Source organism: Gracilinanus agilis, chromosome X (assembly GCF_016433145.1).
Source record: "Gracilinanus agilis isolate LMUSP501 chromosome X, AgileGrace, whole genome shotgun sequence".
Classification (NCBI taxonomy): domain Eukaryota; kingdom Metazoa; phylum Chordata; class Mammalia; order Didelphimorphia; family Didelphidae; genus Gracilinanus; species Gracilinanus agilis.
Genome location: NC_058136.1, coordinates 66,837,866 through 66,859,034, shown reverse-complemented (window position 1 = coordinate 66,859,034; position 21,169 = coordinate 66,837,866). Strand labels below are relative to the sequence as shown.

The 21,169-nt window shown below is 45.2% G+C and overlaps 1 protein-coding gene across 1 annotated transcript in view; it reads right to left on the bottom strand.

Annotated features, from left to right (window-relative positions):
* OPHN1 (oligophrenin 1) overlaps positions 1 to 21,169 on the bottom strand; it is a 195,844-nt gene that overhangs the window by 93,136 nt on the left and 81,539 nt on the right. Inside the window, exons 11-12 of the mRNA XM_044682887.1 lie at positions 5,786 to 5,877; positions 2,120 to 2,198 (exon numbers count right to left, since the gene is read on the bottom strand). Of these exons, the coding sequence (XP_044538822.1) occupies positions 2,120 to 2,198; positions 5,786 to 5,877 (171 nt within the window). The remainder of the gene's footprint in view (positions 1 to 2,119; positions 2,199 to 5,785; positions 5,878 to 21,169) is intronic.

Below are 21,169 nucleotides of genomic sequence, written 5' to 3'. Positions count from 1 at the left end.
TGATTCCCCAAATTTATATAAGTGCAGCATCTTGCAAAGTTCTGTTTAAAAAAAACTAACTTACAACCAAAGCCACATGGGCACAGAATGGCGGCGGCAGAAGTGCGAAGGAAAAACCAAGTCTTTGGATCCCCCGCTCCGGCTCACTGTCTTGAGGCTCCCCTCCCACTCACTGAAAGGCGTCCTCCCCCTCTTCACCCCCAAACCCATTTCTGAGAGCCTGTCATCCAGCCCAGATCTTCGTACCATTTCGGTTTCCTCAAGTAAACTCAGAGACGTCATAAAAGGCTAGACTGGAGCTGAGGAATGTAACTACACTGATAAAGGGACAAATCTCCACATAAAGGAAATTCTAATGACCACGATAATTCATTTTTACCCAGACTCGGCTCCAATTGTGTCCCAACACCACCCACTCCCAGGGGATAAGCACACATCTGTTGGAGCAGATGAGAGCAACTGACGTTTTCAGTACTCCCTGCTGGAGGAAACCTACCAAGGACACCCAGAGAGATGCTTTGCATTTTTTAGACTACTAATTAGCAGAATGGCTAACCTATTGTGACCCTTTGTCAGGGTGCTGACTCGGGACTGCTTACACATTCCAGACCTAAATTCTAGGTCATATGGCAGCAACAGCTCAAGTAGAAATAAACCTGGGATTAGTCAGAGGATCTGGGTTCAATTCCCACTGCTGACTTTTATTACATTGTGACACTGGGCAAGTCACTTCCCCACTGGGGGCCTTTGCTGCCTCCTTTATAGAATGAGAGGATTCAGGTAGACAGCCTCTACAATGCCTTCCAACTCTGGATGGATGATCCAATACGGGACCATGGACACTTCCCTTTAACCTCTTTCAGACTTAGTTTCCTCACTAGTAAAATAAAAAGGTTGAATTAGATGGCCACTAAGCTCTCCTCTTCAGGGCAGCTAGGTGTTGTTGCAGTGAATGATCGAGTGCCAGGCCTAGAATCAGGAAGATTCTTTTTCCTGAGTTCAAATCTAGCTTCAGACTCTTTAGTACCTGTTTCTTCATCTGGAGCTAGAGAAGGAAATAGCAAACTATCTGTGTGACCTGGACAAGTTGCTTCACCCTCTTTGCCTCAGTTTCCTCATCTGTTAAACAAGCTGGAGAAGGATATGGCAAGCCGTTCCAGGATCTTTGCCTCGAAAACCCCAAATAGGGTCACCGAGAGTCATACGAAACTGAAAAACAATTCAACAACAACAACAAAGGCTCCCTTCTAGTTCTAGGCCCTCTGAATAATCAGGTGATCTTAGGCAAGTCCTGTCCCCTTTCTGAGCCTCAGTTTCCCCATTTGTGAAGTGAGGATAGTAGACTGGATGGTCTCATGGGTCCCACCCAGCTAGAAATCCCACGATCAGGAAAGAAACAGTAACAATAAATCCTTCCAGCCCAGTCCCTCCCCTCAGTTGTCATCCTGGAAAGCAACGCCATGAAGACACGGCCTGGCAATTTCTTTTGTGGGGGCTACAGCCATGGCTATTGAGAAAAAGAAAGTTCTTGCCAACAAGACCCTGCCAAATGGTTCAACTTTAGAAACCGATGTTTAATCAGTGCAAGTGACATTCAAGAAGACACACTGGTGGCTGCTTCGTCACTACCGGCTAAGGATCATGGGATATTCTGGGGTGTTCCCATCTGACTTGCAGCCGAACCCTTCCCTGGGGGTGGTCCCCCCAAATTAAAACATGAATGCCCTGAGAGTGGAGACTATCTGACTCTCAAAAGTGCTTAGTATGTAGTGGGTGCTTAATAAATGCTCTCTTTATGCATTCATTCATCTGGACGTCTAGAGATGAGGCTGAGTTAGATGGCAGAATAATTCCAACACCTCTGAACTTAGAAATCTCACGGGATCTCTATTCAAAGATGGACGCTGGACTACATCACCTTTTCCAGCTCCAAATCCCATGATCCTCTGATCTCAGCACCAAACACAATGCCACCCACCCCACCAGAAGACATCCATTAATTAACTTTGGTCCAATGGAATTATTTGGATCTTCCTCAGCCCAAGTCTGTGTTATCACCACTAGAGGTCACTGTTCCAATACACTTGTGTAATCCGAAGGCAAAGCCTAAGAAACTCACTGGCTCTTTTCCATCCATCGCCTCCATCCACAGCCGCCTGTTGGCTTCGGAAAGGGCCTGCAGGGTAATAGTCCCTGGTCTAAAAAGAAAATGACAAAGTTAAAGGATTCAATTGATAAGAGTCCCCGAGCAGGGTAACCAGCGTTGGGGGGGGTTGGGGAATAGAGACCATGCCAGATAAAGAGCAACTGAAGGGACTTGGGGTACACAGCTTAAAAAAAGAGGAGCTTGGAGGAGGCTAGGTGGCTCTGTAGAAAGTGATCGGGGGCCTAGCGACAGGAGCTCCTGGGTTCAAATCTGTCCTCAGAAACTTCCCAGCTGTGTGACCCTGGGCAAGTCACTTAACCCCCATTGTGCAGCCCTTTATCACTCTCCTGCCTTGGAAGCAATATACAGCACTGATTTTAAGATGGAATAAGGGTTCAAAAAAGAGAAAAGAAAAAAGAGAAGGCTGGAGGTAGGAGCTATGGGGAGAAATTGTCTTTCCATTAGACAATCCATTAGACAGTTTCTTGAGTCAGAGGGCAAGACTAAATAACTGGGAGAAACTTCAGAGAAGCAGCTTCCTAGCCTCCATATAAAGAAAACTCTCTTACCCAATCAGAAAGATCACTGGGTGGAGAAACAGAAAATCTGGGTTTGAACTTCAAGAGTGAATCTGGATACCCAGCTGACTTCAGGTAAATCATCCCCCCTTCTTCGGACCTCACTACCTCCATCTAGACCAGAGATTCCCAAAGTGGGCGCCACCGCCCCCTGGTGGGTGCTGCAGAGATCCAGGGGAGCGGTGATTTAGCTTTCTATTCATTGCTATTAAAATTAAAACAAAATTAATTTCCAGGGGGCTAAGGAATATTTTTTCTGGAAAGGGGGTGGCAGGCCCAAAAAGTTTGGGAACCCCTGATCTAGAACATGGGGAGGAGGGACCTGAGGATCTCTAAAAGCTCTAAGCCCATAGTAGGGATTCCATTTCAAGAAGTCTTTGGGTAAAGGTTGGCTGATCAATTTCTGGGGAGATCTTTTTTTTTTTAACCCTTTGCCTTCCATATTGGAACCAATATTGGTTCCAAGAGCATTAAGGGTAAGGCCAGTGATGGCGAACCTATGACAAGGGTGCCAAAGACAGCACACAGAGTGATCTCTGTGGGCACGTGAGCCACTCTCTCCCCCAACCCCTCCTCCCCGCCCCAGTTTATTATTAGAAAGGCAGAGGGACAGGGATGGAGCTGTTCCCCTCCTTCTCTCCACCATGCCTAGTGACATTTTTTCACATGACCCACCCCTCTGCCCAGCAGCCCAATGGGAGTGCTTTCTCCCTCCCCTGTGTGGAATAAGGAGGGGTGGGGCATGGCACAGCACTCAGTTTTTGGTGGTTTCTGGGGGGGCTGGCACGGCACTCCATCTAGGGGGCAGGGCCTGGCACTCCATCTCTAAAAGATTCACCATCACTAAGCTAGGCAATAGGGGTTAACAGACTTGCTCAGGGTCGCCAAGCTAGGAAGTGTCTGAGCCCAGATCTGAATGGAGGACTTCTTGGCTCCAGGTCTGGCTCTCAATCTACTGAGCCACCCAGCTGCCCCCTCACAAAACATTTTCAAATATATTACTTTATTATTAAGACATCAGTGCAATAAAATCAAATGGGAATGACATTTCAATCTAGTCCAGGCCACACTTGAGAGTACTATGGGTTGCATGTTCTAGATTACCACTTAAAAGAGGGACCTTTTTTGTGTTATGTCTCCCTTCTTAGAATCACATTTTAAAATGTATAAAATAAAATACATGAGGGGGGCAGCTGGGTAGCTCAGTGGATTGAGAGCGAGGCCTAGAGATGAGAGGTCCTGGGTTCAAATCCGGCCTCAGACACTTCTCAGCTGGGTGACCCTGGGCAAGTCACTTGACCCCCAATTGCCCACCCTCACCGCTCTTCCACCTAAGAGCCAATACACAGAAGTTAAGGGCTTAAATAAATAAATAAACAAATTAATTAATTAAAAATAAAATAAAATAAAATAAAATAAAATAAAATAAAACAAAATAAAACACATGGGATTAGAAAGGAAGCCAATGATATTGAAAGAAGGATGTAATTGGGTTTTTTCCTCCATCCAAGTCCATAGATCCCCCAGTGAAATCCAGCCGTGGACCCCAGGTCAAGAACCCTGGTGAAGGACCTTCCCCACATCAAAGAAATCCTAAGTGTGAGCCAAACAAACAAAGACCAGTCAGCGGTATGGACCAGCTTGAGTTTGCTAGTTATTTGCTATCTTGACCCAGAACAACAAAAAACAACCACAATTCTGGACTGGACCCAGAAAATCAATTCCGGCCTGTGAGGATGTAGTGGGAACACAAGTTCCTGATGTAATGAGGCCCCATGGACGTTCTCCTGGCCAGCCAGCCCGCCTACCTTATCTAGGCACCAACCCAAGAACAGATTCTCAGTAATTCCGAACCCAAGAGGAAGACTTTACTTACATTCATCCCTAGTTGGTTTTATCTTATTGGATTCGGTCCAATGCTCGAGTCCAGAGGTGGGAAAACTACAGCCCAGAAATTGAATAAGGTCCATTGTTCTATAGCCTGGAAGCCTGTCAAGATCTTCATTTGAAACCCTTTGGTGACAGGGAACTCACTACCTCTAAAGTCAGTGCTTTCAATTGCTATGCCGGCTGTCTAGGTGGAGCAAAGTATTAGTATTATTGTTATTACTGTTTCAAAATCATCACCTTCCGTCGTAGAATCAATATGGTGTACTGGCTCCAGTGTAGAAGAGTGGTAAGGGTGGGCAATGGGGGTTAAGTGACTTGTCCAGGGTCACCCAGCTGGGAAGTGTCCAAGGCCGGATTTGAATCAAGGGCCTTCCATGTCTTGATTTATGCACTGAGCCACCTCGCTGACCCCTGCCCCACAAAAAGCCATTGTCTAGCCCCATCCTATCGTTGCTAGGTTGACCTTCTTAAACCAAGCGTTATCTCTATTCTCTTTTATCTTATTAGATTTGGTTCAATGCTTGAACCCAGAGGTTGGAAAATTGCAGGCCTTGGGCCAAATCTGGTACGGCGCCTGTTGTTCTATGGCCTGCGAGCCCTACTCTAGCCTGTGAAGATTTCTCTGGATCCTGACTCCATCAACTGGGCTTCTCAGAATTTAGGAACTCATACTGTGTGCCATTGTTTCCCCTCCATGGTCACTGAGAATGGTTGTGGCCAGAAAAAGATCCTTCCGTAATTCCCTATTGGCCAATCGTCTACCAAAGAGACCGCACAGGGACTCTAGGGTGGTGACTCTTTTTGGCCACAGCAACATCCATGAGACTTCTGTTAAATCCTAGAGGAGTCTCAATCTGTGTAGGTGAATAAATAAGTAGCCACAATGAAGTCATGGGTGCTTGAAGAGTGGAGACCACGGCCGCTGCTCTGGAGATTTGCTTGCCCAAGGATGAGGATGTGGCCGACTGAAGGGTTTGTGGGAAGTATTAGAGGTAGGAAATTACACGAGAGGGACTCCTACTGAGAGTCGAACCCGAGTGTGGATGAAGAAGTTGTGGGCAGACTCTGATGTCCCTAAAATAAGGACCTTGTGTGTGTGGGGGGGGAACATACACAGCGAGTTGGCACGGTGGTCACAAAGATGGCCGACCTGAGAAACGAATCTGCTTACCTTTCGTTAGTTTCAATGTCAAAGCAGAATCTCTTGTCGATGGATTCTGTCTTCCTCCTAACGCAGTACTTCAGGGTTAAGTCCACAGGTCCCTGGGGAGAAGGAAAGATTATGAGCCATTTGGGGAAATGGGAAAGGATGACACTGCATGCCCCCTGCAGTCTCAGCAGTCACCTAGGGAAGTGTGTAAAGGCACAAGAAGTAAAGGTAAAGCCCACCCCTCTAGACAGGGGCTCCCCATGAGGCCAAGATCCAGGACAGAGACTCTGTGCTGTGGACTCTCACTATCAGACCACAGGAATAGGAGTCCCTACTGTGCGCCTCTACAGTGAAAAGGGGCACCGGATCTGGGGCACAGAGGACTCAGGGACCAGAGATTGATTCCGCCATTTATTGCTCAGGGGCCCATGGGGAAGTCACACCCCATCCAAGTGTCTCATTTTCCTTCTCTGTAAAACGAGGAGTTAAGGCTTGGTGAATTCTGAGGTCTCTTCTAGCTCTAGAGCTAGGAGTCTATGGGTGACCTTGGTCAAGTCCTCTTCCCTCCGTGGGCCTTAGTTTCGTCCTCTGTAAAATGAGAAGTTGGACTTGATGGACTCTGAGGTCTCTTCTAGCCTACAGGTGACCTTGGACAAGTCCCTTACTCTCCCTGGGCCTCAGTTTCTTCCTCTGTTAAATGAGGAGTTAGACTTGGTTGCTCTGATGTCTCTTCTAGCGTATGGATGACTTTGGGCAAGTCCTTTCCCTCCCTGGGCCTCAGTTTCCTCCTCTGTAAAATAAAGAGGTCGAACTAGAGGACCTCAGAGGTCCTTTTCAGCACTTGATCTAAGATTCTATGGTCTCCTGAATCTGCTGAAAATAAGGTAGGAGACAGAGGTGGGAAGCCATTGTCTCTGGACTCTCATCTGGGTCCCCAGTGACCATAAGCATTCAGTCTGACTCTACTCCCCTTCATCACTCCCAAGGAGCCAACAGAGCCTCCCTACATGTACATACAACCCTCACTTCCATTCTTTTTTTTAACCCCTCGCCTTCCATCTTAGTATTAATACTGTGTATTGGTTCCAAGGCAGAAGAGCAGGAAGTGCCAGGCAGTGGGGGGAGGGGGAGTGACTTGCCCAGGGTCACACAGCTAAGAAGTGTCTGAGGCCAGATATGAACCCAGGGCCTCCCATCTCTGGGCCTGGCTCTCCATCCACTGAGCCACCCAGCTGCCCACTGACTTCCATTCTTGCCAACATTCCCATTTCTAGATCAAGAATTTGTTTGAGCTGAACACGTGTGGCAGCCTGCTAACTACCTCTCTGCCTCAGTTTCTCCCCTTTCAATCCATCTTCCAAAACTACCTCTGTTTCCTAAGGCAGAGCTCTGACCCCATTATTCCAAGACCTGGATGCCTTTCCACTGACCCAAGGCAGTGAAAGGAAGCCTTCTAGATTGGCTGCTCCACCATCATCCCATTCCATCTATCTTTCTAGCCTTGGATCTCACCATTCCCCTAGCCCAGTGCTGGGCCAACTTTTGAAAAAGGGGCCAAAGGAAAGGCAATGCTCCTCTGTCAGTCTGTTTCTAAGGCAGCTCTTTCCAAGTTTCATTTTATTGTATCCTACTTGTTGCATTTGACAGATTAGGAAGAATGTCACAGGGCTGGATAGAACATTTCAGGGGGCCGCATCTGGCCCGCGGGCCTGAGTTTGCCCATCACTGGACTAAATACATCTAATTACCTAAATTGTGTGTATACTGAATGACACTCAGGACTGGTCCCTGAATATGTGTGTCCTCAGCTTCCCAACAACCAGTCCCTCCGCCTATGATGGCCCTTCTTCCCACTTCAAGTTTTGCATGCTGAAATCTCAGCCTTTATTTACAATTTCAAGGGCTCCATCCTCACCGATCCATACCCTTCTCTGCCTACCTTCCTATTCCCAGCCAGGAAGGAGCTCTCTGCTGGGAGTCCCCGCAGCATTTTGGCTATATCCCATGGAAAGAAATGACCCTGGGGAGAAACGGGGATGGCGAACACTCACGGTTATGCCCTACTCTGGAGCTCCTGAACTGGGATCCACAGACTAGCTGGATCGATGACTTTGGATGGGACGAGGGTTCCGTTGTTATTTTAACTAACTTCTAAGTGAAATAGAACGTACCCTTCTATTAGCTAAAACATTCTTCAAAGAAGTAGACCATAGCCTTCGCCAGGCTCATCTCACACTATTCTGGTCTCTTTTGGAGACTTTTCTCTCTACTGGAACTGGGGAGGTGCCTGCTTTCACTCTACCGATGCTGCCATCTTTAAAGCGACAACCCCAGATGGGAGAAGGATCAGGCACTGAATCTTTCAGACACTCATATTTCAGGGCCAGTTGTGAAAAGGAGAAACGTTACTAACTGCCTGAGGTCATTTCAATTCTAATCTAAATCCATTAGGCACTGCAAGAAATCATAAGACTCTGAGCTGGAAGAGACCCCAGCGACCATCAATACCCTCATTTTACAGATGGGGAAACCAAGGCCCAAAGAGAAAAAGGGACGTGCCCTGGGTCGTGCATAGAATCCTATGTTGAAAGGGATCTCAGAGCCCACCTAATCTAACTTCCCCTTTTTAAAAAAGAAGAAACTGAGGCCCAAGGAGAAGTAACTTGACCAAGGTCAGAAAGTAGTAAGTGACCAATCTAAAATTTGAACCCAGATCCACAGATTCTAATACCAAAGCTCCTTCCACTATACTAGGACATCTCCCCACATCTCTGTCCCTGCCCACCCCAAACCCTTTTTTATACTTCTCTCTGTATTTGTCTTATTTCTGCTACAACCTGCCTAGAGGAAAAGCCCACATCTGTCTTACTAAGCTTCATATCAGCCATTGTATTCGATATGGGCTCCCAGTGAAGATTTGTTTAGATAATAATAACTAGCTAGCTCTTGTTCATAGAGAGCTTTAAGGCCTGTGAAATGCTTATAAATATCGTTAAGAAATTATAAGAATAGAGGGCAGCTGCGTAGCTCAGTGGATTGAGAGCCAGGCCGAGAGACGGAAGGTCCTAGGTTCAAATCTGACCTCAGACACTAGCTGGGTGACCCTGGGCAAGTCACTTCACTCCCATTGCCTAGCCCTTACCACTCTTCTGCTTTGAAACCAATGCATAGTATTGATTCCAAGATGGAAGGTGAGGGTCCCAAAAAATCAATTAATTAATTAATAGATAAATAAAAAGAAATTACAAGAATATATTCATAGCTGCACTCTTTGTGGTGGCAAAAAATTGGAAAAGGAGGGGATGTTCTTTGATTGGGGAATGGCTGACCAAATTGTGGTATGTGTTGGTGATGGAATACTATTGTGCTCAAAGGAATAATGAACTGGAGGAATTCCATGTGAACTGGAAAGACCTCCAGGAAGTGATGCAGAGTGAAAGGAGCAGAACCAGGAGAACTTTGTACACAGAGACGGATACACTGTGGCATGACCAGCTGTAACTGACTTTTCTACTAAAACCAATGCAATGATCCAGGACAATCCTGAGGGGCTTATTAGAAAGAATGCCCAATGTGGGAGCAGAAACACAGAAGAAAAACAATTTGATTTTTCACTTGTTTATATGGATATAGGATTTGGGGTTTTGGTTTTTAAAAGATTACTCTATTACAAAATGAATAATATGTAAATGAGTATTGAGTGATAATACATGTATAACCTAGTGGAATTGCTTGTTGGTTCCAGGATGGAGGAGGGGAAAGGGGATGGAAAGAACATGAATCATGTAACCATGGAAAAATACTTTAAAAAATAATAAATTTTATACAAAAAGAAATTATCAGAATTGTCCCATTTTTTCCTCATAGCAATTCTGGGAGGTAGGTGTGCTATTATTAGCATTCCCATTTTACAGTCAGGGGAAGTGAAGCGTATAGAAGTCACTGTCCAGGGTTGTTCAGCTAGTAAGATTCTAAGGCAAGATTTGGACTCAGTTCTTCCTGACTCCCATTCACAGACTATTTTTTAAACCTTTACCCTATGCCCTAGAATTGATTCTAAGAAAAAAGAGTGGTAAGAACTAGGCAATGGGGGCTAGGTGACTTGTCCAGGGTCACACAGCTAGGAAATATATGAGGCCAAATTTGAACCCAAGACCTCCAGTCTCTAGACCTGGCTCTCCATCCACTGAGCCATGGTTGTCTCTCCGATAGAGTGAGCTCCTTGAGATGAGGGACTATCTCACTTTTCTCCTTGTATCCACTGTATTTATGCATAGTAAGTGGTCAAAAAAAGCTTCATAAATTCATGCTTTCATTGTTCCATCACTTTATATCCCGGATCTCTTTTCATTACACTGTTCCTGTGAGGTAGCTAAAGTAAGCATCATTATCCCCATTTTACAGTTGAGGAGACTGAGGGATGATTGAGTGATTGGCCCCAGGCCCCCTGGTTATTAAGTGGTAAAACTGAAGGCTATCTGACTGTCCCATCTGGCACTCCTTCCAACATACTGGTGAACCAGAAAGCCAGGTAAATCTAGATATTCAGGAAGTAATGTCAATATCTACCTGGGAGGGCGTCTATACTGGACCAAGCAGCAAATTGATATTTGGGCCAGAGTACCAGAGACTGCTGGCATCTACTCTATCTAGAAATGAAGATGTCTAGAAGCGTGATGCTACTTTGAGCTATCCCTCTATATAAATGGCTACAGAGGGCTCACTTGGGAAGTACTGCACACGGAATTCATTAACTCCTCCCCCTCCACCACCCCTCACCTCATCCAAACCTCCTTCTTCACCAGCCTTCCAGTCTCCCAGGTTTATAACATCATTATCCTGAACTCCCTCTTCTTCATCAGCCATATAAACATTTGTTAATTACCATGTCTCATCCAACTCCGCTCCCCTCATGCAGACACCACCGCCTCCACCAACACCCTCATCACCTCTCGCCTATCCTCTTAATTTATTTTGCTGCCTTAGATTTCTCCCCAGCCACATCTGCCTTCCACACGACCACCAAAATGATTTTCCTTAATAAGCCTGACTGGATCCCTATTGTCTCTAGGATAGAACTGAAATTGGGTTACTTTTAAAGGCTTTCACAATCTGACTACACCCGATCCTTCCAGACTTATTGGACTTCATTCCCACTCCCACATGCTATGATCCACTCAAATTGGCTTTTTCTCTGCTCCTTACACATGATTCTTTTTTAAACTCCTTACCTTGTATCTTAGAATTACTAATATATATGTGTTCCAAGGCAGGGCTAGGCAATGGGGGTCAAGTGACTTGCCCAGAGTCGCCCAACTAAGAAGTGTCTGAAGCCAGATTGGAACCCAGGACCTCCCTTCTCTAGGCCTGACTCTCTATCCGCTGAGCTGCCTATATGTCCCAACACATAACTCTTATTTTTAAACCCTCACCTTCCATCTTAGAATCAATACTGTGTATTGGCTCCAAGGTAGAAGAGTGGTAAGGGCTAGGCAATGTGGGTCAAGTGACTTGCCCAGGGTCACCCAGCTGGGAAGTGTCTGAGGCCAGATTTGAACCCAGGACCTCCCGTCTCTAGGCCTGGCTCTCAATCTACTGAGCTGCCCCCTCAAGCATTTCTTTTTTTTTCTTTTTTTTTAAATGCCTACCTTCTGTCTGGGAGTCAATACTATGTATTGGCTCCAAGGCATAAGAGTGGGAAGAGCTGGGCAATGGGGGTCAAGTGACTTGCCCAGGGTCACACAGCTGGGAAGTGTCTGAGGCCAGATTTGAACCTAGAACCTCCCGTCTCTAGGCCTGACTCTCACTCCACTGAGCTACCCAGCTGCCCCCCCCAACACATAACTCTTAATCTCCCTTCTCTACACCTTTGTACTGGCCATGCCAGATGCCTGGAATATACTCCCACCCCATCCATGCCTTGTAGAGGTAGCTTTCTCTGTCCCGTTCTTCAAGCTGCAGGTAAAGCATCATCTTTGGCCCAATGCTTTCTTGATCTCCACCAAACACTAGTACCCTCCCTCCTAACCTACCCCATATTTAACTACTTGGTCTTTTTTTGTTTTTATTTTCGTTATATTCATTTTAGATATAATTAGAATGAGAATTCCCTAAAGTGAGAATATTGTGAGAATTCCATATAATTCCTTGAGACTAAAGATGGTTTCATCCATCGTATTTGGACCCCTAGCACAATGCCTGATAAACAGTAGGTGCCTAATAAGGGCTTAATGCTTGATCAGAACAAGCCTATGAGGTAGATGTTGCAATTATTGCTATTCCCATTTTAGAGATGGAAATAAGTGTTGGGGTCCAGGATATGCACTCAAGAGCAAAGAATCATGGGAGGCTAGGAGGACTCTAGGGGAATTTCAGTTCAGTTCAGACTCAACAAAGAAGCCCCATTTTAACGTGCCCCAAAAGTGATCATTCAGGCTCCGAGGGAAGAGCTAGGCAGGAGGAAACACCACCTCCAAAGGCAGCCCATTACCCCTTGGGAGAACTCAATTGCTGGGAAAGTTCTTCCGATTTGAAGTCTCAGTTGGCCCCCTCGCAACTTCTACCCACTGTGTGCCTCATCCTGCCTTCTCTGACCAAACAGGATGAGCTGAAACCTCCTTCCACATGACACTCCTTCAAATATAGAAATCAGTTGAAGCATGTCAAGTCATTCATTAAAATGCCCAACGGCATCACGCAAAACACAGATCCCTATGGCACCCCACTGGAGACATCTTCCAAAGCTGGCTTTTGTTGTTGTTAGTCATTTCAGTCACGTCTGACTCTCTGGGACTCTATTGGGAGTTTTCTTGGCAAAGATACTGGACTGGTTTGTCATTTCTTTCAACAGCTCACTTTATACATGAGGAAACTGAGGTAAGCAGGGTGAAGTGACTTGCCCAGGGTCACACATCTAGTAAGTGCCTGAGTCCAGATTTGACTTTAGGAAAATAAGTCTTCCTTGACTCCAGACTCAGCACTCTATCCACTACAGAGTCACCTAGCTGCCCTTAGTTGACAGCAAATCATTAATGACTTTCTTTTTTTTTTACTGTCAGTGTTGGTTTGTCTAGGCCAGTGATTGGCAAACTACAGCCCGCCGGCCAGATGCACCCCCTGAAATGTTCTATCCAGCCGCTACACGACATTCTTCCTAATCTGATGAATACAACAAGTAGGATACGATACAATGAAACTTGGAAAGAGCTGCCTTAGAAACAGACTGACAGAGGAGCATTTCCTTTCCTTTGGCCCCCTCTGTAAAAAATTGGCCCATCACTGGGCTAGGCAATCACTTACTATCTCCTTACTTGCCGTGAATATTAATTCCCTGATATCTAGCTTTGTTCTGTCCTGTCTAGTTCTCCTTGGAAGAAAGAAAAGGGACTAAAATAAAAATTCAATAATTCTGCTTCCTCTGTAAACATTATCACTCATCCACCAAGTTTTCAAATACCTGCCATTTTTTTGACCTTAGCTTTCTTTACCAGCAGGCTGCTAGGTGGCGCTGCAGTGGATAAAGCCTAGACCTGGAGTCAAGAAGACTCAACTTCCTGAGTTCAAATCTAGCCTCAGACACTTCCTAGCTGTGTCACCCTGGGCAAAACACTTCCCTATGCCTCATTTTCTACATCTGTAAAATGAACTTGAGAAGGAAATGGAAAAACACTCCAAATGGAGTACCCACGAGTCAGGTAGGACTGAACACACTTCTTCAGCAGCCTAAACAATCTGACCATTAGCACTCTGGGCCCTTCGTCAGAGTCCCCTGTACATGTATTTTTATTTATCCTCTGTTAACTGCTCTTGCTTCCACCTGCATATATAACCTCAAATCTAAGATGCTTGGTGACTTCACTGTGCATCTAGATCACTCTCTTCAGATAACTCCCCATCTTCCTCCTCAGCACAATTGTTTGCCTTTGTTTCTTCAAATATTCATTCTTGGGGGGCAGCTGGGTAGCTCAGAGGATTGAGTGACAGGCCTAGAGACGGGAGGTCCTAGGTTCGAATCTGGCCTCAGACACTTCCCAGCTGTGTGACCCTGGGCAAGTCACTTGACCCCCATTGCCCACCCTTACCATTCTTCCACCTATGAGACAATACACCGAAAGTACAAGGGTTTAAAAAAAATTCATTTTTGAAGGTTCCCATCCTCGGCTAGCATACCTGTCAGATCTGTTGGAAAGGAAGGTATTTAAGGCCAAGCAAGAGATAGAGAACATTATAAAATGTAAAATGAATGACTGATTATATCAAATTAAAAAAGTTTTGTACAAACAAAACCAATGCAACCAAAATTAGAAGGAAAGCAACAAATTGGAAGAACATTTTTATAACAAAACTCTCTAATAAAAGTTTAATTTTCCAAATATATAAAGAACTAAGTCAAATTTACAAAACATCAAGCCATTCCCCAATCAACAAATGGTCAAGGGGCATGAATAGGCAGCTTACACATGAAGAAATCAAAACTATCAATAAGCACATGAAAAAGTTTTCTAAATCTCTCACGATTAGAGAAATTCAAATCAAAACAACACTGATGTACCACCTCACACCTATAAGATTGGCCAATAGGACAGTAAAGGAAAGTGATAAATGTTAGAGGGGATGTGGCAAAAATTGGGATACTAATGCATTGTTGGTGGAGTTGTGAATTCATCCAGCCATTCTGGACAACAATTTGGAATTATATGCAAAGGACTTTAAAAGAATGCATGTCCTTTGATCCATTGCTGGGTTTGTACCTCAACGAGAAAATAAGGAAAAAGACTTATACAAAAATATTTATAGCCGCACTCTTTGTGATGGCAAAAAACTGGCAAATGAGGGGGTGTCCTTCAATTAGGGAATGGATGAACAAATGGTGGTATCTGATGGTGATGGAATACTATTGTGCTATAAGGAATGATGAACTGGAGGAATCCCATGTGAACTGGAAAGACCTCCAGGAACTGATGCAGAGCGAAAGGAGCAGAACCAGGAGAACCTTATACACAGAGACTGATATACTGTGACACAGTCTAATGTAATGGACTTCTCTCCTAGCAGCAATGCAATGACCCAGGACAATCCAGAGGAACTTGGGAGAAAGAATGCTATTCACATACAAAGAAAGAACTGTGGGAACAGAAACGCAAAAGAAAAACATATGATCGATCACATAGTTTGGTGGGAATATGATTAGGGTTTTGATGTTAAAAGATGACTCTATTGCAAATATGAATAACATGGAAATGGGTTTTGAACAATAATATGTGTATAACCCAGTGGAAGTGCTTGTCAGCCCCGGAAGCAGGGAGGGAAAAGAGGTGGGGGGAATCATGAATCATGTAAACCATGGAAAATATTCTAAATAAATTAAAAAAAGAAAAAAATTGCGGGCTGTTCTGCTTTTGATTGAGTGAGGGCTATAGCAATTGTCTGTCCCCCACAACTCTGGGCCGTGATAGTGACATGTTTGATCGATTCCCCATCTATTTTCTCTTCCAGTCTAGTTAGTCTGAAGTATTTTATAATGACAAAATCACTTTTGTTTCTCCCTCCATTGAACTTCATCCAAACAGTCCCCACCACGCTTTTCCTACTTCTGGTAAATTGATTTCCTCATATAAGTATACCTTCTTGTTATAGAGCACTATCCACTCCCCACCCCCAAGACCCTTTGATTTGCTGTTTCTTTGGTGGGGGGGAAATATATTCATCTAGAGCCATATCCCAGGCATGGATTTCCTCCTACCAGTTCTCAATGATGCCTATAAATACTCATCTTTGCCTTCTTGAATAAGGGTCTCCAGTTCCTCTGACATTCAGTCATTCAGTCATGTCCGACTCTGTGACCCTGTGGACCATAGCACACCAATGCTATCCATGGGATTTTCTTGGCAAGGATATTGGAGTGGTTTGTCATTTCCATCTCCGGTGGATTAAAGCAAACAGAAGTTAAGTGCCTTGTCCAGGGTCACACAGCTAGTGTCTTGAGGCTGGATTTGAACTCAGGTCTTTCAGATTCCAAGTCCAGGGGCTCTATCCACTGAGCCACCTCATTGCCTCTAATGATCTCAACTCGGGACATTTGGACATAGACGTTTAAAGCCACGAGTTTGACTCATGACTTGCGTTTTGCTTCCTGTGAACTGGTTTGTTCCATGAAGAATTCTGCTTCCTACACTGTAGCTAGAATCTAACTTGGCACGGGCAGTCTTCTGTCTCCCCCATTCTTTTTAGTTCAAGGCCCTTTCCATGACATCAGGCAGGGGCATTCTCACCAGCCTTGGGTCTTTGATGAGGCATTTGCCGTCCCTAATCAGGAGACTGTCATTCTTGTATTTTAAGCCATGATCCAGAAATTCAGATCCTATCCTCAGTAGATGTTTACTTCCTGGATCAGTTTTTACCTTCTGCATCATTTGCTTTCCGAACACGCCAGTGCTGAAAACACCACCTGCGCCCCTTTGTTTTCATGCTGGAGAAGTCATCATTGGCAACGCTTCCAATGGGCTTCCTTCTGCCAGGATTGTTCACACCCGTGTGAATTACCAAGAAATGGGTAGAAGTCATCCGTTTTGACAAGTCTTGGGAGTTTTCTCTCTTCTGTCTTGGAAACATGCCTTGGGAAGACGACAGATCTCTATCTTGTTCTCACTCAGCCAAGAAAAAAGAGTAGCCTAAAGCAAGGCACCGTCTCCCGCCATTCCTCTTTTCTTCCTCAGATCCTTGCTGCATGATGGCTCACCCAGTGGTACCTGTGGATGGATTTTTTTCATTTCTTGGAGAGCAGCATCTGCTTCCTACATCTTTATTTTTCAGTTCCTTCTGGTTCTTCCCTTCCTCCTCTGGGTCACATGGATTCATTGGGCAACCTCTAGGACAGAGTTCAAATTTCCCCTCTGCCACTTGGTATATTTTTCCCTCCCCATGTGAAAGCCCTTCTCCCATTGTTTATTTTATTTTATTTTTTTATTTTTAAACACTTAACTTTTGTGTATTGGCTCCTTGGTGGAAGAGTGGTAAGGGTGGGCCATGGGGGTCAAGTGACTTGCCCAGGGTCACCCAGCTGGGAAGTGTCTGAGGTTGGATTTGAACCCAGGACCTCCCATCTCTAGACCTGGCTCTCAGTCCACTGAGCTACCCAGCTTCCCCTCTCCCATTGTTTAAAAAGAACTACTTCCTTGTCCCTGATAATCTGGAGTGTGGAAATTCAGTCTTCAAACACTTCACCTCCTCCACCAGGAGGGAAGACAGCAGCAACCTTGAATAGAGATTGCACTTCTTGGCTGTGGCAGAGGGATGAATAGTACACATGTATGGTGAATCCTGGCCAAGCTTTCCCTGCTCTCTAGAACTCTCCAGACTCCATATAATCCATGACAGAAATACTCAGGTTTGCAGGCCCATATAGCCACACTCAGCTTTATCTTCTCCCCCTCACCGACTTGGTGAGCCTCACTCTTCCCGACTTTTCTCTCACGAGTCTCTCATTTGCTTTATCCATTTGTTACCATTTATAACTCGACCAATCTGTTTTATTTGTCATGTGGCTTTATTTAATCTTTTCTCATCTTGTCCTTTTTCCTTTAGCTTCTTAAGTCTTCCCTCAAGTTCTCCCAAACATTGCCAAATTCCTCCTCCCCAAATTCAACCGCTGATCTTCCTCACAAGCCCAAGTCACCTTCTTCATTTCATTCTCTTTCTTGGCCACTTCCTTGAATCCTTCCCTCCTTTCCTGTTTCTTTCACCCATTCCCCTTGGAAACCACAGGGATAATTTGGATGGAGATTTGTCTCAAGCTTCCTCAAATTTCCCCAACTCCTCCATATTTCTCCTCCTCCTCCCCCTAGTCAAAAATCATGCTCACAATCATCTCCTCCTCCTCCTCCTCCTCCTCCTCCTCCTCATTCAGCTCAAACTCTTCTCTCTTCTCTTCCTACTTTCTCAAGTATCTTCTATGGGACCAAATTGCCCCCAATGACCATGACTGGAGCTACACGCCTTCATAAGCATGCATACTTCCCTCAGACAAATGATGAAACAGTACAAAGAACAATGTGGAAAAGAGAGGAGAAGGAAGGCAGCCTGGGGGAAGGACACACTTCAATTGGAAACCAACACATGTCAACAAATGACTCAGTGATGAAGTCAAGGAGCCTTGGACCGACTGGAATGGAATGACTTGATTCCATTCCCACCACTATTGGACTCTGAAAATGGCTTGCAAATATACAGGGCAGCATGCTTTTGAGAAGAGAAGATCTGGAAATCAGTAGATTATTTGTCCAATGAGGCAGAATGGCCTAGCCCAGTGATGGGCCAACTTTTTACAGAGGGGGCCAAAGGAAAGGAAATGCTCATCTGTCAGTCTGTTTCTAAGGCGACTCTTTCACAGTTTCATTATATTGTATCCGTCAGATTAGGAAGAATGTCGTGTGGCCAGATAGAACATTTCAAGGGGCCACATCTGGCCTGCAGCTGTATTTTGCCCATCATTGGCCTAGTGCAGGGATCGGCAACCTTTTTGGCCATGAGAGCCATAAAGGCCACCTTTTTTAAAATGTCATTTTGTGGGAGCCGTACAGTGCTCACAGTGCCGCTCCTGTAACAGTGCCTGAAAAAAATGGACTTTATGGCTCCTGCAGAAAGAGCCATATCTGGCCCTCGAAAGAGCCAGATATGGCTCGAGAGCCATACGTTGCTGACCCCTGGCCTAGTGGATGAAGAAATAGCCTTGGAGTCAGATATGAGTTCAAGACCCACCTTAGCCTTTTAAATAAATACTGGCTGTGGGATCCTGGGCAACTCGCTTCAGCTCTCAATGAATCTGGCAACTCTGGGACAATAAGTTACTGAGATAGCAAGGCTCTCTATTAGCAGAGAAAGTCTCCTACCTCGAGTTTCTGACAGGGATGAAATCATAGGTATGGTCCAAAAATGAGTTTGATGAGTGTGTGTCTCTGAGCCAACAGCCATATGGACTCATGTCGCACTATAAGAAATAATAAATGGGAAGAAGACTAATGTGGACGCACGGGGAACTCTTTTGCCAACAGATTTTTTTTAATTTGCAGAAGATAGGATCAAGGGCAGGGCATAAAGGAAGAATAGAGAAGAGTGGCAATTCCCTAGAAGGAGAGTGTCAGGAATGCTAACAATCCAATTCCATGAGGAGAGTCTGAAAAGTCAAGGCATCACAGGCCTTAGAGTTGGAAGGGACACTAGTCCAACTCATACCTAAACTCATGCCTGATAAGGGCTCACTGGGCTTCTACAGCAGTGAGGAAGAAGGTATGAAATCCTAAGCAACATCACAACTAGGAGAGAGTAACTGGAACTTTTCCCTAGAATGCATCCATCACCATCTCCATGTGTGCTTCCTCCCCTAGAAACGACCTCCCTGGTGAGATCCTTCAGACTCGGGCCAACCATCAGGGATGGTGGCTTCATACTAAGATAAATTTTGTGACCACACTTAGTGGAAGGAATCCACATTCAAGAAACATCTACAACAGTGATTCCCAAAGTGGGCACCACCGCCCCCCTGGTGGGTGCTGCAGCAATCTTTTTATCTTTCCTATTCATTGTTATTAAAATTAAAAAAAAATAATTTCCAAGGGGCTAAGTCATATCTTTTCTGGAAAGGGGGCGGCAGGCCAAAAAAGTTTGGGAATCGCTGATCTACACTGACTAAAGGTGAGAAGCAGACAATTCTTAGGGTAAAAACTCAGATCAAAGATCACTTATAATTGAGTAAATAAATCCTGTGGCAATGCTTATGACATTGGGAGGTTAGGTTAAGTGACTTGCCCAAGGTAATACAGCCAGTAAGTATTGAAAGAGGGATTTGAATCCAGAGCCCCACCACAGATGCACAGAACCCTCAGCCTACTCCCAACATAGAGTTAGCTGAGAGGCACATATTAAGCACTTACTATATGGCAGGAACTGTGTTAAGGGCTAGGGGTACAAAAATGAAGACGAAGATATACTTACTGGCAGCAAAATCCAATAAAAATACAAAGGGAAGAGGAATTAGGAGGGGACACAGAAGCAAGTAATATTTATTAGGGGCAGCTAGGTGGTTCAGTGAATAGAGAGCCAAGCCTGGAAAGAGAAGGTCCTGGGTTCAAATCTAACCTCAGGCACTTCTTGTGTGACCCTGGGCAAGTCACCTACTCCCATTGCCTAGCCCTTAGCACTCTTCTGCCTTGGAACCGATACTCAGTGTTGATTCTAAGACAGAAGGTAAGGGTTTTTTTTAAAAGGTATTTATTATAAATATTTTATTTGAGCTTACAGGCAGACATTTCTTTAAAGCAACTATAAATCCTTTGAAGCTCACGGTCCTAAGCATGACTTTACTTTGTCTACCTGTCTGATGGTTTTTGCTGATGATTATTAAGTTTGGGAAAAAATTACTTAAAAATACAATGGATGACTCATTGGCATTGTGTGCACTGGCGTGTCCAAGAGAACTGTCTGCCTGGTCTTTGTGGCCGCCAATAGAACTGGAATGCCAGTTCCTATTTTCTGTAACCATGGGCAATTCCTCCCCGACAGCTGCCTCATCCGTTAGTTTTGCAACCAGACACTCAACAAAAAGGGAAGCAGAGAAAGACATCGTACTGGTCTTCCTCTAAGAGGATCTGAAAGTGGGCTGGTTTTCTTTTCTTGGCCATCTATAGTGGCTGACTTTCAAGCACCCAGAGAAAGGGCTGAATAAAGTGTGTTTCAGAGTCACAGGACGTTAAGATTCGAGATGATGAACGGGCTTGAGTGGAAAAGAAATGCACGAGAGTGAAGGCCTGAGCCATTAACTCAATTTTCCTGGCTGGCAATCTGGAATGAACGGACTTCTCTGGCTGCCTCGAAATGGAGACGTTCAGGGGTCATATACTGGATGAGGTTTCAACCATTAGCAGATGAAAAGAGGAGTTTTTTCTAAGTGCTGATTTAACCACCAGGTGGCATTCGTGGCCACCATCTCAATCAGGAACATGATCTGTCTGTCCCCCATAGAGGGGATGCTTTCCCTCCTCCTTCTCCCCATCCTGTTCCTTCTCTTCTCTGTCTCCTCCTCCTCCTCCTCCTCCTCCTCCTCCTCCTCCTCCTCCTCTTCTCTTCTGCTAACTCTCAGCCACTGATGCTCCATCATGGTCCCTACATCCTTGGAAAAAGACAGGAAGGAGTAAAGCTCAGGCCAGCTCCCAGCTGTGGAGGCTAGGAGTGAAAGGCTGACCCTTGGGACTTCATTTCATCCAACACAAAAATGCTTGTGGAAGTTGACTAGCCTGAAGCCCCCACTTCCCTCAGCAGAATTCAGAAAAGGCCAGGAATCCCCACGGACAGATGTTCGGTCATGAGCCAACGAGGCCATGGGGAAACTGGGGGGGGGGGCGCCAGAATTTG